This window comes from Falco naumanni, chromosome 7 (assembly GCF_017639655.2).
Source record: "Falco naumanni isolate bFalNau1 chromosome 7, bFalNau1.pat, whole genome shotgun sequence".
In the NCBI taxonomy this organism is placed as follows: Eukaryota; Metazoa; Chordata; class Aves; order Falconiformes; family Falconidae; genus Falco; species Falco naumanni.
Genome location: NC_054060.1, coordinates 53419347 through 53437554, shown reverse-complemented (window position 1 = coordinate 53437554; position 18208 = coordinate 53419347). Strand labels below are relative to the sequence as shown.

General features: G+C 34.8%; 1 protein-coding gene across 10 annotated transcripts in view; it reads left to right on the top strand.

The window, feature by feature from the left end:
• Positions 1 to 18208, top strand: part of GPHN (gephyrin) — a 297146-nt gene that overhangs the window by 215578 nt on the left and 63360 nt on the right. For 4 of the 10 annotated variants that reach the window (XM_040600163.1, XM_040600161.1, XM_040600159.1 and 1 more), the window contains 2 exons: positions 1823 to 1879; positions 10256 to 10297. The exons of 4 other annotated variants lie outside the window; for them this stretch is intronic. In XM_040600163.1, coding sequence (XP_040456097.1) covers positions 1823 to 1879; positions 10256 to 10297 — 99 coding nt within the window. The remainder of the gene's footprint in view (positions 1 to 1822; positions 1880 to 10255; positions 10298 to 18208) is intronic. 2 more of the 10 variants (XM_040600164.1, XM_040600158.1) reach the window with 1 other exon arrangement.

Genomic DNA, 18208 nt, shown 5'->3' with positions numbered 1-18208 from the left:
ATAGAAGAAAAACTGAAGGGCAATGCATATTGCTGTCACAACTTTTTCCCAGGTTGCTGTGGTATGTAGCATTTTTCTTAATGTCCTAGTTCCATGTCCTTATGTGAGATTATCAGCATTTATTTTTTCTTATTTTTCAAAACAAAAATAAATGTGTTGTTTTTTTTTTAAAGTTTCAAATTGATAACATGAATTGGGTTTCTACTCGATTATGTCTTATTGTCTGGAACTGGTAATATCTCAACCAAGATATTGTTCCAGGTATCTTTGCTCTAACTCCTGTTGTTTTCTTTTCAAATAAGGGTCATTTTTTCCCTCTTGAGGCTTCTATCTTTAAAAAAAAAAAATAGGAAAAATATAGCAACTAGGTTGCAGCTGCATATATTTTAATTTAATCTGTCCTCTAAAGGAGACATACTATATTTAAGAAATACAGTTTTTTGTTGGTCAGCGTACTAGAATTGCTTGGAGATTTGCTTGGAGCCCTATGAAAAGAGTAATGTGGGTGTTTCACTTGAGTGTTCAGAACAAATGCTATTTTAATGCCATAAGATGAGGGAAAGAAAGCAACAATTTACATAAATGGTTCTAGTGTATTTTGCTAGGGGACATTCTATCAGAACTAAATATTTCAATTGTTAATATATTGCTTAGTTGCATTACTTTCTTGAGAATCGAGTGCAAGTAAAAAAGCATTCAGCTGACTGTGTTTTGAATATGAATTTCTCCCTTTTGCATGGGTCAGGTATAAAGAAACAGGGCAATCTAACTTGTGCTTTTGCAAATGTGCTCCAGAGAGCATAAAGCATAGTTGAATTTCTGTGGTTCATTCAGTCTTCGGCTTCCTTGCTGAGATTTCTTAAAAAAAGACAGTTAATGTGCTTTGAAAGGGTTCACCTCAGTTCTGTGGGACTTTGTTTTACGTAAGCTATGAAACAACCACCAGATATTAAAAACTTTCAATTCAGTCTGGACTCAGACTAGGATATCCCTAAAGTCATTTTTATTGTCTTCTTCCTCTCTACTTCAAATGACACAAGTTTAATTTATCAGTAAAAGAGGTATAATTACTGGATTGAGCAATCTGAAAAGAACTTTTGCTGTAAATAAATGATTTATTTTACATGCTTCCAACAATATGAAGCCTTTTGAGCAGCTACCTCATTTGTTTCCATCCTCTGCACCATTTAGGAAAAAAACATATATAATAAAGGAAAAGTAATCAGGTAGGAGATGTGGGGAGCGAGGTTATAATGTGGTATATTTAAAATAAAAATCTAATGTTGGTCTGGCATTAAAATTTTCTGGTTGGGCAGCATAATTTTTAACTGGGAATCTTGATAGCAGTGGCTAAAAATCTCTAGGCCTGGTTCAATAGGAATCTGTATTGCATTCTGTCAGGTATCAATCATGATACTTGCCAGGCCTGATACTCCCAGTCATAGTATACTATGATCATACAATTTGTAGAAGGTATAGGGTGTTGTTTTCTTCAGTTAGTGTTTTAGGACATCATTACTCTTCATATCCAAATCAGATAAGTAACATGTATTCTTTCAGAAATGTTAGTGAATTCAGCATGCAACATATGTGCCAGATTGGTAATATACTGAAATACAAATGATCAACAAAGCAAGTTTTAAATGCCGTGGTAAAGCATCATTTATTCCAGAAATTAGAGTCTGTGTCTTTGTCCTCTAGAGGTGTCTCAGAGAGTCAAATTGATGTCTTGCATGTACTGCTAACTGATTGTGTGGAAATTTTTTTAAGTTCACTTTTTCTTTATTCTTCTGTCTTTTTTACCCATCTTCCCCCATTGTAGCAAATTAGACGGCCGGATGAAAGCAAAGGAGTTGCTAGTAGAGTTGGATCCCTCAAAGTAAATATGTTTCTAACATTTATTTTGCAAGTTTTCTTCTATAGCCTACACTTTTCCTTTTGAAGGGGGAGGTGAGGGGAGGGAGGGAAGGGGCTTTTCCATTTCTCACCATCCCATCATTTTTATTTCAGTATTCTTATTGCTGTTGGGTCACATTTTGTTTGTTTCTGTGCTACACATAGAACAAACTACTGAAGGCAAGCTGCCAATTAGTTAGCTTTGAATGTCACCAGAAATAAGAGATAGTAACAACTTTCTTGAAATGCCTATAATTTGGTGATCATGATTAAACCACTTCTCTGATCTGTGTTGTTTGTTGTCTCTTAACTGCCTGTTACATGGAGAAGTGACTTACTCATCTTCAGACTACTGCTTCCCATCTTGAAACATAGTTAAATTTTTATAGTGCTCACACTTTCTGTGTTTAATTCTGCAAAGGGCTGTTACAAGAGAGTTGAATATTTCATGTATGTCTAGTCTTTAAATCAGAACAAATCCAACTAAATAAAGAGGAAATGAGAGAGGTTCATGTAAGGCTAATAAGAATGGAGCCACTGTTTTGCTAATAATTAGTCCCTTCTGCCTTTTTTATGTTTGTACAAAGATACTCAGATATTTAGAGCACTTAACAGGCAGATATCTAAATCAGTACCCACCACGCATAGTGTTACACCCTAATAAATGCTTCAAAACACAGGACGTAATCTATACCAAGATGCTGATCATATGCAGTCCAAGCCATTCTGTTCAGGTTCCATCTCAACAGTTGCCTCTTTCAGCCATCCAATTTTTCACTTTTTTCCACATTATTTCCTTTTAGCACTTTCTCAAGCACCAATTATTTCATTTTTCTTCTGTATTCTCCTTGCCTTTCCTGCCTTCTTGGTTTTTAATCTTTTGGTTTGGTTTTGTATGTGAGTGTATTGCCTTTGTTCCAGGACAAGCCATCCTCTCCATTCTCTTAACACTGCTCTGCAGCTGCTCTTTGTGAAAATGTTATTTCACTGAGCATAAAGAAGGTGAGGGAAAGGATTAATTATGCACCTCTTTCCAGTGATGCCACCATTTAAATTGATCTCAGTGCAGAAAAAGAAGCCAGTTGTTACTTATTTATACAAGTTATAGCCAGAGGCATCTATAGCATTCCTCACTGTCTGTGAGGCTTTATCTTTTCACCTTGTTTGGGGGGAAGAGGTTTCTGTTACAGTGTAGATGAGAAGAGCGCTGTACATGAATGAGGCACTGTTTCAGTGGGAGATGTTCAGGACCACTGAATTCACAGGAAAATGCAAGACAGCCACAGATTTTAGTGCTGTTTTTGAAAACTGTGGATGTAATTACTGTGACCTGTGCATTTTAATGGGTCATCACTTACAATTCTAAATGCATAGTGCAAATACATACGCAGAAGATGTAGCTTATTTAGGTGATGGGATTCACCTATTGTTTTTATGAGTACTTGCTGACACCTAATTTATGATTGTTATTTCTAGAGCTGTTTGCCCAGGATTTAATTTCATGACCTAAAAGATACTTAGACACAAAATCTTATATGAATATCCTTATAGAAAACTGCAAATCCTAATTGAGGTTCCCAAACACAAAAAAGAAAAAGTTATTTTTGCTGGAAATAAATTCTAGAACACAGCCTTGCCAATAAATAAGCAAATAAATAAAGAAATAAATAAACAGTGTAGCAGAGATTCAATAGCTTTAGAATTATCTGTCCATTGATTTTTCAGGGTTTTTTTCCTGTATTGATAAAAGAGCCATGTTAACCAAGCAGAAGTATCTTGTTCCAGATTCCAAGTTTACTGAGCTTGTAGGTCTGTGTTGTTCAAAGCACTTTGATGTTTTGAAATTTTTTTGCCAGAGGCAGTGAGAAATGCGTTATGGTATGATTTATTAAAAAAACAAAAAAACAACAAAACAAACAAACAAACAAAAAAACCCACTAAAAACAAACAACCCAAAAATCAACCCACAAACACAAAAATCAAAAGACAAAAAAGGTGACAAGAGGTTGCTTTTTCAATTCATTTTCTGATGTTTACATGTAGCTCCATCGAAAGCTGGAGGAGCTCAGAGATCACCTAGAAGGCAATGTCAAAGGATGCTCTCTCCCAGTAAATGTACGATTTCACTCGGTGATCTGTTTTTTTTAAAACTTCCGCTGACTGGTAACACCAAATCTGAGTGGTTTGTCCTCTCATCCTCATCTTTTTCCTTTCTCTCTCTCTTTCTCCCTTTGTGTTTTCTTTCTTTTCTGGCTGGGGTTTCATTTAAATGTGTGTGAGAAGCCAGACCTTATTGACAAGGTTTGTTTAAAAAATATCTACTGCATTTTAATGAATGCTAATCAAACTGCTTGGCTTTACAGCAACCTAAAATCCCAAGCAATCCCTTTCCAAAATTGAAGTTGCATATCTAGAAGTTTCCTGAATATTTAACTTAGCAACAAATAAAATAGATCTCCTTAATTTAAAGGATAAAAGTATCTTCTTCCAGTGATTGATAGCCTTACCTGAACTGAAAACTGTGGCTCATATAAGGTAACCCAAAAGCATATAGGTTCACATGTACCTCTGTCTTTACCTTTAATCTTTTTGGGTCCCTACTTTATCTCACAAAATAGGTCAACATTTGGGGGTTTAGTATTTTGGGTTTGTAGCAGACTAATAAAAAAAAGATCTGCAGCATATTTCTTATGTGTTTTACGTTTATTCTTTAATGAAAAAACATGTGAAAAAAGGATTAGGATCTAGTATGTCAGTTATGACACCCCTATAAAGTTGCCTATTTTTCACAGAAATCTTTAATAAAGCAAATCAAATCCAACATAACAATACAGACAGCAGTACCTTGTGTTTAGTAGTTCACGTCATAAATTAAGATCACCTTTTCAGTAATTCTTTAGAAATGAGTTTAAACTGCCTAATTTAAGGTATAATGAAAATTACAAAAAAAAAAAAAAAAGGGACAGTTGTAAGCATAGTAGATGTGAAAGTTAGTAACCCTTTATCTCTTTGCACATTCATCCAGTGAAGATTCTCAGAATAATTTCTTTAAATTTGTGTCCTGTTTGTGTCTTCCATACACTATGACTGTTGTCATTCTCAGCACTATCATTCTCTAATGCATAATCCACTATGGTTATACAGTGCAAGATAATTTTGGTAATGATAATGATTTGATAATTTTTACCCCTTTTGGATGCTTTTGCATATTCAGCTATGTATTTGGCATAAAGTTGATTTCTGCTCATTGTCAAATAGAAGTCACTGAGTTTATAATCTTTGCAGGTCAAATACAAGGAAATTGAGCTGTTAATATATTGCAGCTTTTTATAAAATAAGTTTAATTAAAGGACTGTATCTTTTCCCTGGAAAATCTTTTAGAATCAATTTTTTGGGGGGAATAAACCATGATATTTTAGATTTGGTGGCAACTCAAATTTAGTAGTCCTAATCAAGACAAAGCAAGTTCCTTTATTTTAGATTCCTCACTCTTAAATTAATGTTTTAGTACTAGTGAATAAATGTAAATCCAGAAAAATACTATGCCATGAAATTTTGTACAACAAAAAAGATTATTTCAGAGATTGTCACATGGGGAAGAATTTCAAATGAAAACCTGTGACCACATTAGCCATGACAAATGAGTTGTCATGAAATTATTCTGTTGCTCTGTGCCACTTTTTCTGTTATTTCATGGCCATACACTACACACACACACACAATGTAATAAGGAGGTCAGATTGTGAACTAAGAAACCTTTCAGTTCCTTAAAACAAGCAGGACACATTGCAAGTAAAATCACATACAGCTAAAATCTGCTGCTTTGTCACTGCTGCTCTGCTTCATGCTGTAATTATGGGTGTTTTACATAAGGCAACTTTTAAAAGACGATATACAAATGACTGATCAAAGAAAAGAACAAATCCTTATTAATAGTGGACAATCGGAAAGAAAATAATGAGGGATCTGTTAATATTTAATCTTTAAAATAATTTTAATCTCTTCCATATTGCTTTTGGAAAGGGGTTTAAATGTAAGTTGTTAATACTCCTACAATGTGGCAAATGTATTGAATGGTGTGGGAGGGGGAGCATATAGTATCTGATGGCCAGCCCCATAAGTAAAAATGAAATGCTATTGCACAATTGTGTATGCTATTAAGGTGGAACCTTTGTTCCAGAATGAATTGCAAAGACATGCTTTTCAGATTAAATTCAAAGGCCATTGGAAATAAGTAGGAAATGTTGGAATTCTGCAGAATATCCCGGATTCCACCAAAAGTTTAGAAACCCTGCCAAATAATTAAAATAAAATTGCACTGAAAATCGGAATTAAGCACTTTGGGGGTTTTAGGAGTTTTCATTTTAAAACACTACTTTCAATATCAGCAGTAGCACGTAACAAAAAAAGTTATCCTGACCTGAGATTTGTTTTCTATTTCTTCTTGAGACATTCATTAATCTTCCTTGCAGCTATTCCAGTTCTTTTCATGTCTTAATCCTTTGACCACTCCCAGAGACCAGTGTTTGAAGCTTAATATTGTTCAGAGAAATAATGTTCAGAGACCAGTTTCTGAACTTAAATATTGTTTGGAGAAATTAAGTTTTCTGTCACTTGGACAAGTTGTCATTCCCCTACTGTTCAAATCCATGTAGCAGTAGCAAATAAGTGCATTAGCTAGTGAGATGACCAACAGTGAAACCACTGCTTGTTTTCTATTTTAGAACTCAAAATACCTGCTAAAATTGATACCTTCCTGAAAGTATGGAATTAATCTGAAGTTCAACAGAACTATACTGCTTCAGTCTGTGTTTTGAGGATTTTTTTTTGTTAATTGTACAGGCTCAGAATTTTAAATGCAAGTTTAAATTTTGTAGAAAAATATTACAGAAAGCTTATCAGGGAAAAAAAATTAAATCTAAGTGTAGAGGTTCTACACAGAGTTCCCAAGTAATATGCCAAACAATTTTTGTGTGGCTTTTGGCCAGCATGGTTCCAAATCAAAGGTTCTGGTTTTGTTCAAGACAAATATTCTCAGAATTCATAGCAGAGGCCAGATACTGTCCACAGATGATGTTTAATGAAACCGGAATTATAATTTTTCATACAGAGCTGTATTTCTCAGAGTCTGTGGTCTTCTGCACTGTGTTCTGTCTTTAAGTACCTGCATTCTTTGATCACGGTGAAGGATTGCATTCACAGGGCTTTTACTCCTGTTCTTAATATTCCGTTATTAAAGACCTGAGTCAAGCCAGTAAGGTCCTCAAACTAACAACAGATTGCCCTTGCAGCCTTTGAACCAGATTCTCAGTTGGTGTAAATAGGCATAGCTCTTTTTAAATCATTCTCACAGTGGGGAATTTCTGTGACTGACAATGCGGCCCTTTTACTTGGATGTTCATGGGGGAAAAGACCCCAACAGCTCAAATGTTAGCGCGTTAGTTTCACCTAACACAATATGTAGGGATTGTCACGTAGCATACAAAATAAGGAGAGCTGCTCCCTCTCTTAAACTGAAAGAATCAATCACTGGAGTTCATATATGACAATAAATTGTAAGGTGAGTAGGTAATAGATTGCCGAATTATCAAAGGAGGTTAGAAAAGTACTGGCAGTTAATTTTAGTAACACAAAAGCAATGCATTCTAAAATGCTGAAATTGGGCACATGGTCAAAAATGGAGACTAGTTAGTGAAAAATCAATGACATAGAAATGATCAGGAAGCGCTACATGTGCAGCATATTAAACAGTCTCGTTGCACGATCCTGTTGAAAATAAAACAACCAGCAATCGCTATGTGCAGAAGTGTAGTATGAGCATAATCCTTTCCTCAAGAACATTAGATCGTTTTGAGGTTAGAACCTTTGATTTCATCTCTATAAGTAAACAAGATAGGTAAATTGAGAGTCTGTACATATATGAATAAGAACAAAGTGTTTGGAGTGAGTGAGATTATGAGATAAAAGAAAATTGTGTGTGTGTTAGCATAGGGAAAAAGAAAATACACAAATATCTTATTGAAGGGAATATTATAATTTGCTTCTATAGAACTGGAGCTATAATAAAAAAAATACAAAATTATTTGAATTGATTAAATACTAATGGGAATAAGACTGAAGTTAAATGGTAAATGTAGCTTAGATATTAATTAAAATATGGATAATTAGATCACAGGATAATTTTAACAAGGAAAGTAATAGCATTCTACTTACAGTAGTTGTCTAAGAGATTAAAGAAGTACACAGGTGTCTAACATACCAGTTGTAAGTTAGTGTGAGGAGTAGACAAGATGAGCCAAGTTCATTAAAACTTTGTGGACTATGATTCCAAACCTCCTCATTGTTAATCTCTGTTTATCTAGTTGCTGATACTTCAAAAACTGCTGCTGTGTTGTTTCTTGCTGTTACTGTATTCTTTGGATGCTTACCTGCAAAACTGAAGCTAGTGGTTTATCTTTGTCCACGCTATTGCAAGACAAACCATGGGATCAGTGGTTGGACATTATTTATGAGAATCTGGATTAGAGATTCATCTGAAAGCCTTGGGTGAATAGCAGAACCCTTGTTAAGAGAAAAAACACACCTTATCTCTCTTAGAAAGCTTTCAAAGCAATGTTTCTAGAAAGAGTTGTTGCTCTGTCAAAAAGGGTTCTTTCTTTTTTCTTTTTCCTTTTTTTTCTTTTTTTTTTACAAAATAGACTGTTTAAGAATAATATTCCTTAAAACTGAATTTTCTGCGCTTTATATTTTTCTGAAGGAATTTTACATTTTTGACATAACCCTCCTGCAGATTATCTGCCTATAAGAAAAAATTTCTTCAGGTGAAGAAAGTGCTAAGTGTGTGTGAACTTTTAAGGTGGTGTGAAGTGATTCAGATTCCCATAGTAATGTTATCTAGAAGAGCAAATGAAATACACAGTGCCAGAAAGGAACAAAAATACTTTCAGAGTATTAAAAAATTTTAAGTGGTGAAAGAACAGCAGTGTAAGAGTGTATAATGGAGACATAAATGAACACAGACAAATGTGACTGTAGAATTTTTCTGGAAGTGACATTTTATTTTTTTATGAAGAATTATGAAATACCAATTTGAGATTGAAGAATATTCATGAGAGACTTTTTACGAGTACCATACTCTGCTCAGTCCATCATAATACCTAAGTCAGCAAGTGATCACTAATAATCTATGTGGAAATTCTTGCTGGGTTCATCTTTACCACAAATGTACCCTGACTGCTGTACACATACTAATTTTGTTGAAGTCTGAGGATGTCTTGCTGGGGCTTCTGATAATTCATTTTTCCACCACTAGAAAAAAAAACAACATATTTTTAATGCCTTTATAAGAACTGTATCTTTTTAAATTTCATTTATTAGGCTGCTTTTACTCTTTTTTCACAGCAAGTTGTCATCAGAATCTTTTTAAATTTCATTTATTAGGCTGCTTTTACCCTTTTTTCACAGCAAGTTGTCATCAGATCATTGTTAATCTGACAAAAGTTAGGGAAAAAGACAACCACAGTTTGAGAACCAAACTACTTTTTGTAATTGAAACATGAAATGTTTCAGCCGAAGAAGGGATTTTCAGGTTTGTTAGGAAAAGAAGTCCTAGGAGTAACTGGAGAGTCCTTTCTTATGCTTGAGTTGTCTGAGTGATTGATAGTATAGAAAAATGGATATCTTGTATAAACAAAGTGTTTCGTAAGCAATCAGTAAAACTGTAGTGTTACCAATTAATTGCTGTTTGTGCCGAGAGCTTTCAACAGTGGACATTGTCTCGCAGGAATCACCGCGCTTTGCATTGCTTAGGGACATAATCTGCAGATTTCTACTGACTTACATCTGGCCCTTAGTCATTTAACTTGGCAAGTTATTCTGGTTTTTGGAGCAGTGAGATTGAAGAAAACTTCCATTGTCAAAATGCTCTTTCTGAGCATCTGAAAACATAAAAACCATACAGGGAAGGATAGGGCCTCTAATGAGTTTTCACATTGTACCTGTTGCAGAGTTAGAATAAAACTTACAGTTTTAAATGAGAGAGATTGGTAAAGCTTCATCCTACAATACCTTATCGACCTAAGGATAGTGTCAGTTATTTAGAAGAGGAAGCATTCATAGTTGTCTTCAGATTCACCGTTAGTTTTAAGTATTTTACAAATACAGTGCTTTCATTCTTTAAGAAGCTTCCACCTTAAAGGGCATAAATTTGGAGTTTCTGAAATAGCTGGTCATGGGAACTTAATGAACCCCCTGCTACTATCTCAGTGCTGGAACCACCTATACAGAAAACCTTCTGAGACCCTTACTGTGCCACCATTTCTTTTTTAACAATGTTTTCTTTTCCCCACTGCACAACCAGGCTCGGCTCCCTTCGTGCTCATCCACCTATAGTGTTTCTGAGGTATACTTTGCACGTGTTCTCTCACACAGTCGACCTGCTCGCCCATCACACTTTTTTGGTTTTATTTACTTCTTTCTTTTTTGCATTGCACTGTGCACAAGTGGGGAAAAATCAGCTTGGGGCGGGGCAGATTTTGCATGATCAGTCGGCAACCATGTTCAGCGTGGTTTTAAAATCACTGTACCAGTCTGGGACCACCATGATGTGTAGTCTAGCTAGGCAACTGCTATATAACATATGATCATAAATGATATAAAAAAAAGCACCCTTAATTATCTATTGCATTAAAATAAAACCCATGACCTTAGAGATGTCCAGGCTGAAAAACGCTGACCGTTCTCGGCCAGTGAAACTGGGAAGACTCTGTACAGATGGCCATCACATTATGATTACTAATTACCTGTGTAGGTATAGGTGGTTTTATGATCTCTGAAGTTCATTGTTAATTCCCACATCTCTGGCTTGGGTCACTACCTACCAAAATGCATATACTGTTGTAAATACTTCCGTATCAGCTTCATAAATAGTCTTCTACAATAAGGTATAGTGCCATCTTAGCAAGAATTGAAAAGAAAAATATATTCAATTTTGTAATTAAGGTGGGGAAAAAAAGGAGAAATATATTACGATAAACTAGAATTCACAACATCATGGGATAAAAACATTTTATAAGTTTATAAAATACCGTCAAATTAATGCCATGACCCACTATGTAAAGATTAGGCTTCAGCATATTATTAGAATTGATTAATGGATGAGTATCAAAGTAGTGGACTTGAATTTTTATGGAATGCTGAATCAATTTTGAGCACATACAGTTATTTATTCTGTATTTTAAAAGAATCCCTTAAAGTTGCCAAGATCTCCTGAAAAGATGACAGTTTACACTATCTCATGCTGTGATCCAAGTTCTAGACTTTACATGAATATTCCATTAAGGAGGATCATACAAAATGCAAACATAAAGAGCTCACCTACTCAGTGACTTTGCCCCTAAGCAGGAAGATCTGTGTGTAAGCAATACCTTGCTGATGTGTGTCTAATTTGTTCTCAAAAGCTTCTCAAGCAATCATTTCTAGCACTTCCTTATCCTTAGTACTATAAAGGTTTTTTTCTTATTTCAGTGTATGAACAGGCAAAAGTTCTAATAAAAAAGTTTTTAAGAAGAAAGATGCTTACAGTCATAGATTATGTCACTGATGCTTTTTCTGTCATAGATAAGTAATTGCTGTCTGGATCCACCAGGAGACAAGTCAATTTAAAAATAATCAAGTATGTGTTCTTAAAAGCATCTGATACATATTCTGTAGTTTGTTGTGCCTCGTTACTGTATGATAAGAAAGCCTCCCTGTTTTCATCATGATGGTCATCAAAACACCAATACAGAATAAATCAGTAATACTATACTTATACACATACAAAGACACTCTTTCCTAAGCTAATACAGGAGCAATAAATAAAATTTAGTGCTTCCAGATGCAAGACAAATGCCATCCTCACTCAAACAGCCGTTCTTCTGAATGATCTCTATGAAATCAAGAAAAAGGGCTGGATCAACAGGCATTTCAGCTTGATGACACTTTGTTTCCAAATAATACAACTGTGCTAGTTCATACCGGCAAAATGGGAACGTGCTTTTATGGATTATGAAGTAAATAAATCATTTCCAGGGAAACTGGACTCTTCTTGCTTTGCCTGCAACTTCAGCTATTTGTCCTTTTCACATTCTGGAGGGATCGCTGTCTTTGAAAGAAATACAGACCAAGGTATTGTGGCTGGTGACTGGTCAATATGTATGGGTCTCCTGCTTAATCAGATGCCAGGAACTGTTTTGCCTTCTCCAAAGCTGTCAGGCCATAGTACCAATTAGTAATCTTGGCATAGTTAGATTCTACTGTAACTGAAGAAGAAAACTGGAATATTAAGTGCATGAAAACTTAGTGAACACTCTCCACAAAGAATGGCTTTGGAATTTGTGGTAAAGAACCTGCTAGCTGAAGTATCAAGGTGACACTGCAAGACTGTACAAGCAATTCATCCTTTGTGCTCTGTCCAAAGGGAAGATCTTCGTGTCTAAAATGCAGATAACCTGGCTGCCTGGTGAACCAGATCTTGTGATGCAGTTAAAACATTTCTAGCTGACCAGGATTTCATGCTCATGAAACATAAAGTGCAAGACCTAGGCTGCCCTTTTTTAAACTGCAAACTGAGGGTTTCAAAAAAAAGGAAACATTCTTCTCTGGTGACAGGATAGCACACTGTGCATTTTTGAACTGTTTGAGCCAGCAGCAGATCTAAAGGAACAAACCAATTGGAACTGAAGATCTCTGTGGAAATTGTAGCTATTTGAAGAGGCGAGGTGGGATTGGAGATTCTCCGGGTCCGTAAGGGATTTGTAGTGTAGTTTCTAACTTTGTAAGAGACTCTTCATTCAGAAATACAGCTTATTGTCAGGATGCATGGCCAGCAGTGCTCAATGTCATCTGCTGTTGTTTTGAGAAAATGGGAGAGGCTGCTATGAGTAAACAACATCCTTACCTCTAAATGGTATGATAGAAAATCTCCAAAACTGAGGTATTAAATGGAGTCCAATAGCCTGCCATTAATTTTGATCAAGGGGAAGAAAAGCAGTAATGTTGTATTGCATAATGTCTCATATCCAGGAGGAAAAAACAGATAGGATCTCAAGGTTGTTTCTTGTGTCTACACCTATTTCCATGGTTCTTATTCCAAGAAAATATTTTTCTTAAGCTGATTCTTAAGTACCAAATCCAGAGCTTCTCAATTTTTTATGTCCAAGGCATCACCAAATAGCATTGGACCTTCAGAGGAACACCAGCAACACAGAGACAAGAGAAATGGAATCAGTGCTGTGGGAATTCAGTTGAATGTGCCTTCTGACAAAGGTACAACAAGAGATAAAAGAAAAGATAACTTAATATAAACAATTTCTGAAGCCTTTTTTTTTTTTAATGGACATCATAGATTGTAATAAAAAACTCCCTTACAATTTTATTTGCTGAGAAAAACTCTGAAATCAGATTAACTGCCATTCCTAGAGATAAGATGGCCAGAAATAAAAGTGATTTTTTCCTGCTTTTACATAGAAGGTCTTTGATTGAAGAAGTAAAAGATCTTCCAGCAGAAGAGAAATTTGAGATTTGTGTATTGTGCATTGTGAAAATTTGAGGTAGAATTTTTTGCCTGATTTTTTTCATAGAAAATATCTCGGAGTCCAATAATTAGGAGAAGCTTCTTTTCACCTGTTCCTTTTTATTTTTACCAGTTGCACTGGTGAAACTGTGAATGTGGTCAGCTGATGCCTAGTTGAAAGGAATGGGCAGAAAGTTTTTTAAAACTTCTACTTTCCTTTAGTTAGAGGAAAGTTTTTGTAGTTTGTTGAACTCCAGACATTATAGGGTAGTAGTACTATATACCTACTTAGCCCCAGCCAGCGCCTTAACAATTCTGCTTGTCTAGAGTGAGGTGCTGTCTTTTGTTCAATTAAATTAAATCAAAGTGAATTTCTTTAAAAAGTGATTCCATTGTGGCAAGAGAGATAAAGCTTTAATGCTCTAAAATGGTAAATGATAAAATATAAATTTATATTCTCTTTGCATTTCATGATACACAATAAAGGTTTTCCCCCTTCATGAAAACCAGTTAGCTTCATCCCTGTAATTTTTGTAAATGTTAGCAGGACTACTTAAAGGATTTTTCTGAGAGTAGAAGTATTAATTAGGAATGATGCTGACATAGCAGTTGTGCAGTATAGAATGTGTGTAATGTATCTATAATTTATGTATTATCCAGTTGTGACAAAATATAGTACATTTTAATTAGTAGCAGTAGTTAACTAAGAAATTTTTATAACAGGTTGACTTAGTACTTTAGAAGTACTCTAACTTCAGCTTGTATCTGAAAAATTCTGTACACTATGTAAAACTAACAGATTGACCAGTGAAGGTCCAGAGGCTCCTAATATATAAAATTTCACTTAGATAGTATTATATATAGACTATATATATATATAATATATATAGACTTTTTATTACGAGCATCAGTCTCTCTCTCTCTGGCTTTATCTCCCTCTCCTCTGGCTTCTGCATGCGCTACGTGTTTGGCTAAAAGCATAATGAAGGAAACCTATCAATCTGCTTCTTGAAAGTATAGTGGCAGCAAAATATTTACTGCAGTACTATCCCCTGCTTTCTTGAAAAAAAAATTTCAGAGAGGGAGACACTCAGGTCTGTAGCTTGTCATATGTCTTATTCAACATCATGGAATTATTAGAACATGATGACTTGTGTTGTGAAAGATCTGCAAAGTTTGAAGTTAGTTTCCTCTCCCACAAAGTACATTATTTCCATGAAAATAGGTTTGGAATATGTATTGGCTGCATACTGATTGGTGGGATTTGATTGTGTACTTAACATGGTTAATGAAACAACAGAGACTTGTATTATCTTCCTGATAATACAAGAACAGAGGGACCAGTACAGGGAATTGGGTATCAGCAGTATTCAGAGAATAAGAGGAACTACTGTTTCTTACCACAGGTAGTCCTTTCAGAAACTGCAGGAAGATTTTTAAGTGCTTTAGGTTAAAGTATTCTACATAGTGTACATACAAAATGTCAAATAAATTAATCTTGTTCTTCAAAACTAAAGCCAGGTAAGAGACTCTCTCCTGCTTAGGCTAGTTTGATAGAAGACAATGCTGAAAGACTGAGAACTGCTACTCTCACATCCAGGTGTTTGCCAAGCAGCACAGAACCTAGAATTCAGTTTTAGGTAGGGGACGTTAAGTTCACTGTTGATACCTGTTGTAAATCTGCACTACATAGCACAACTGATTTGAGGATGGGTGGACTGCTTACATCTTAAGGGCAGAGGGGACTGCTCTTGACAGTCAGATTCAAGGGCATCCTTAACGTATGCACATAAGCCCAGCATTTTGAATTTGCTGCCTACCTGCAAATTCTGCATCCAGGACTTTCAGAAGGCTTTTCTGGCTCCAGGAAGGTACGCCAGCTTCCTTGTGCTGGCTTAAGAATGTAGCAACCCCTTTGCCATCGTCTTTTAAAATTGGATTTATTTTATCTAAAATGTTTCTCTCTGGATTTCTAACCAGTGGGCCATTAATGCGATTTTTGTTAATTCCAATATTATAACTTCAAGCTTTCCAGAAGCAGTTTGCTAGATAAAAAATTTAGAAGAATGAATTTAACCATGATAATTGACTGTGCAATTGTCAAATAACTGAAAAGGTCTTCAGTCAATTCTTAGGTACCACAGGATGCTTTCATGTCAGTATTGGTTTTATGATTATGGAAATATTTTAATATAAAAGAAAATCCTAAGGTAATATCCATACACAATGTCTGACGCTTGAATTGCATATTATTAAAGGTCTGTCTCTAGCACTGTTTTTGATGATCATTAGAATATCAGCAAGAAAAGTATGATATAATTCTAAGAAATGTAAATAGATTTGAAATTCCATAGGTGGTCTTTAGGCTTTCAGGTATAATGAGTGAATTACATGGTTTTGTGTCATTACTGATCAGATTATTAGGTTGGTTTTGCACTCAGTATTTATGCCCTTGACTTGCACATTTTTAAAAACATATTATGCACAAACTTGATTAGAGTGGCACAAATTTTATATTTTGTTACATCAGTTAACTTCCACTTCTGTAATAAGATATCCCATAGATGGGGAAAGCACAGACAAAATCAGTCATACATAGTAATTTCTAGAACAAGAATTCCTTTTTCTTTGCTTTTTCTTTTGTAAACTTTTCAGTCTATATATCAGCTGGAGAGTTGGGTGGGTGGGTTTTTTTCCCCAATATAGAGAATTTCACTTAACCTTTGTAATTCAAGTGAAAATGTGTTTCGGAAGATGGAAGGCCATGACTGAGAAGAGTGGACTTGTGCCCTTTATTTCCTCTAACATAAGATCACTCTCGTGGCATAAACAAAGATTGCTCTTAGACAGCTAAGGCTATGCCTTGGATGGGGAAGACAAAATGAAGTAAATGTAAGCAGTTCCTCTCCATTTTCTTCCCCGCTTTCAGCAGATAGGTAGAAGTCCAGCAGATAGGCAATTTGATTCTTTACATCTAACATAAATATGCTGATCCGAACAAAAATTGCTACATTAAATTGAGCTTGCCTGTTTCATTGCCTTTTGAACCCTATATGTTTTGTAGAGATGCTCTTTGAAATTTGAATTAAAGTTTTTCCAAGTTAGCTCTGTTCATTAGAGGGAAAGTTGAGATTTTCGTATTGATTACGACATGGCTTTAATTAACTTGCTAATAAGTCCTTAACAAGATCTTGAGCCTGAAAACAAAAATAGGTCTTTATGTACCTGTAATCTCTACAGATCAGAAATAAATGAACACAACAGAGCCAGTCAGGATCCACTAATCCTTTGAGTTTTGTCCAGCTATATTGGTACGATCTAGTTCTGTTTTTCTGTGAGTCTTTCTTTTTGCAGTTGCAAATAGGTTTTGAAGTCAAATTACAATTTGTATGTATTTCTGTTTCAAACATGAACAAGAGATCAAAGCTTTCTATTTGGCAATTGCCATTTAAAGAATTACATTTTTTCTGTTGCATTTTGCTTTGCTAATAGTACTACCTTACTCTAGGCTTAAAAAAAATTGAATGAATTAAAATTCTTGCTTTCAGAGAAATGTGGTTTCCTCAGTGCACATTAAAATGCAAAAGTTTGTGAAAAGCCAGTGATCTAGTTTCCTTATTCACGGAAAATAGCTTTGCTATTTCTGTCTTCATTCTTGTTATTAGGATTAATAGCTGCACAAAATACCTTCTGTAGCATCCTCTCTGCCATACCAGAATAGAGAACTGTTCTTGCTACAAAAACTAGATGTCGTATCGAGAAAGGCATTCATGACAGCTCATGAGTGAAAGTATGGCAAAACTTTAAGTTACATCAGGAATTAAAGTGCGTTATTGCAATAATCTGCTCAAGGTGTACATGAATGACTTTGATGAATGTCATCTTGGATATTTACAATACAATTATTTTTAAAAAAAATCATTAATAAATGTTACTATATTTTTACTTTGAATACAATTTTTGTTTACCCACTGCTGAATCTTAAATTAGATCTATTATTAGTTCAAAGCAAAATTTTACTTAATCCTACAGATTCTCTGTGCATGGTACTTACCTTGTGACTTCTGTCAAATAAAATTATTCCTTCATATTAACATTTTGTACTTATTCTTTTATTCTCTACTAATAAGTTCTGTTCAAGCATAAGTTCATTTACAAAGAACTATTTAACATTCAGGAGAGTGGTAAACCCAGGGATTTTGATTGGCATCTCATTTCATATTAAGATTTTGGCTTATTTGGCTATTCAACTTAACAAAATCATAATACTTTTTGTTGATTTTAATTATGGTGCATTATAATATTTTATTATTATGCATTCTAGCTGTGCATTTATTAGAGAGAGAATAAATAAAATTCGAAGTGTCTGTTAGGAAGCATAGGCACTAAGAAAGTGAATGATAAAATCATAGCTGTTTTCCAGATAGTGTTGTATACATTTCTGTATTCTAAAAATCAAGTAATTCAGAAATAATTTCCATCCTTCCCTATTTGGAACTTTAAAGTTCTTTGCTTTTTGTTTCGAGACAAGTCTTTATGTTTTTAAATGCCCATCCCTGAATTATTCGCTTTCTTCTTCTTCCACAAAATAGGGAGACATTTCACCCTGCCTTATGATAGAGATGTGCAATCCTTTATGAAACAGATTAGGTCAAGTCAGAGCATTATGAACGGCTTTTTTCTTTTGATTGGTTATAATTTAGATGCATATATTTATTCTGCATTTGCATTTTCCAAAGTCAGTCTTGTCATTCTTTC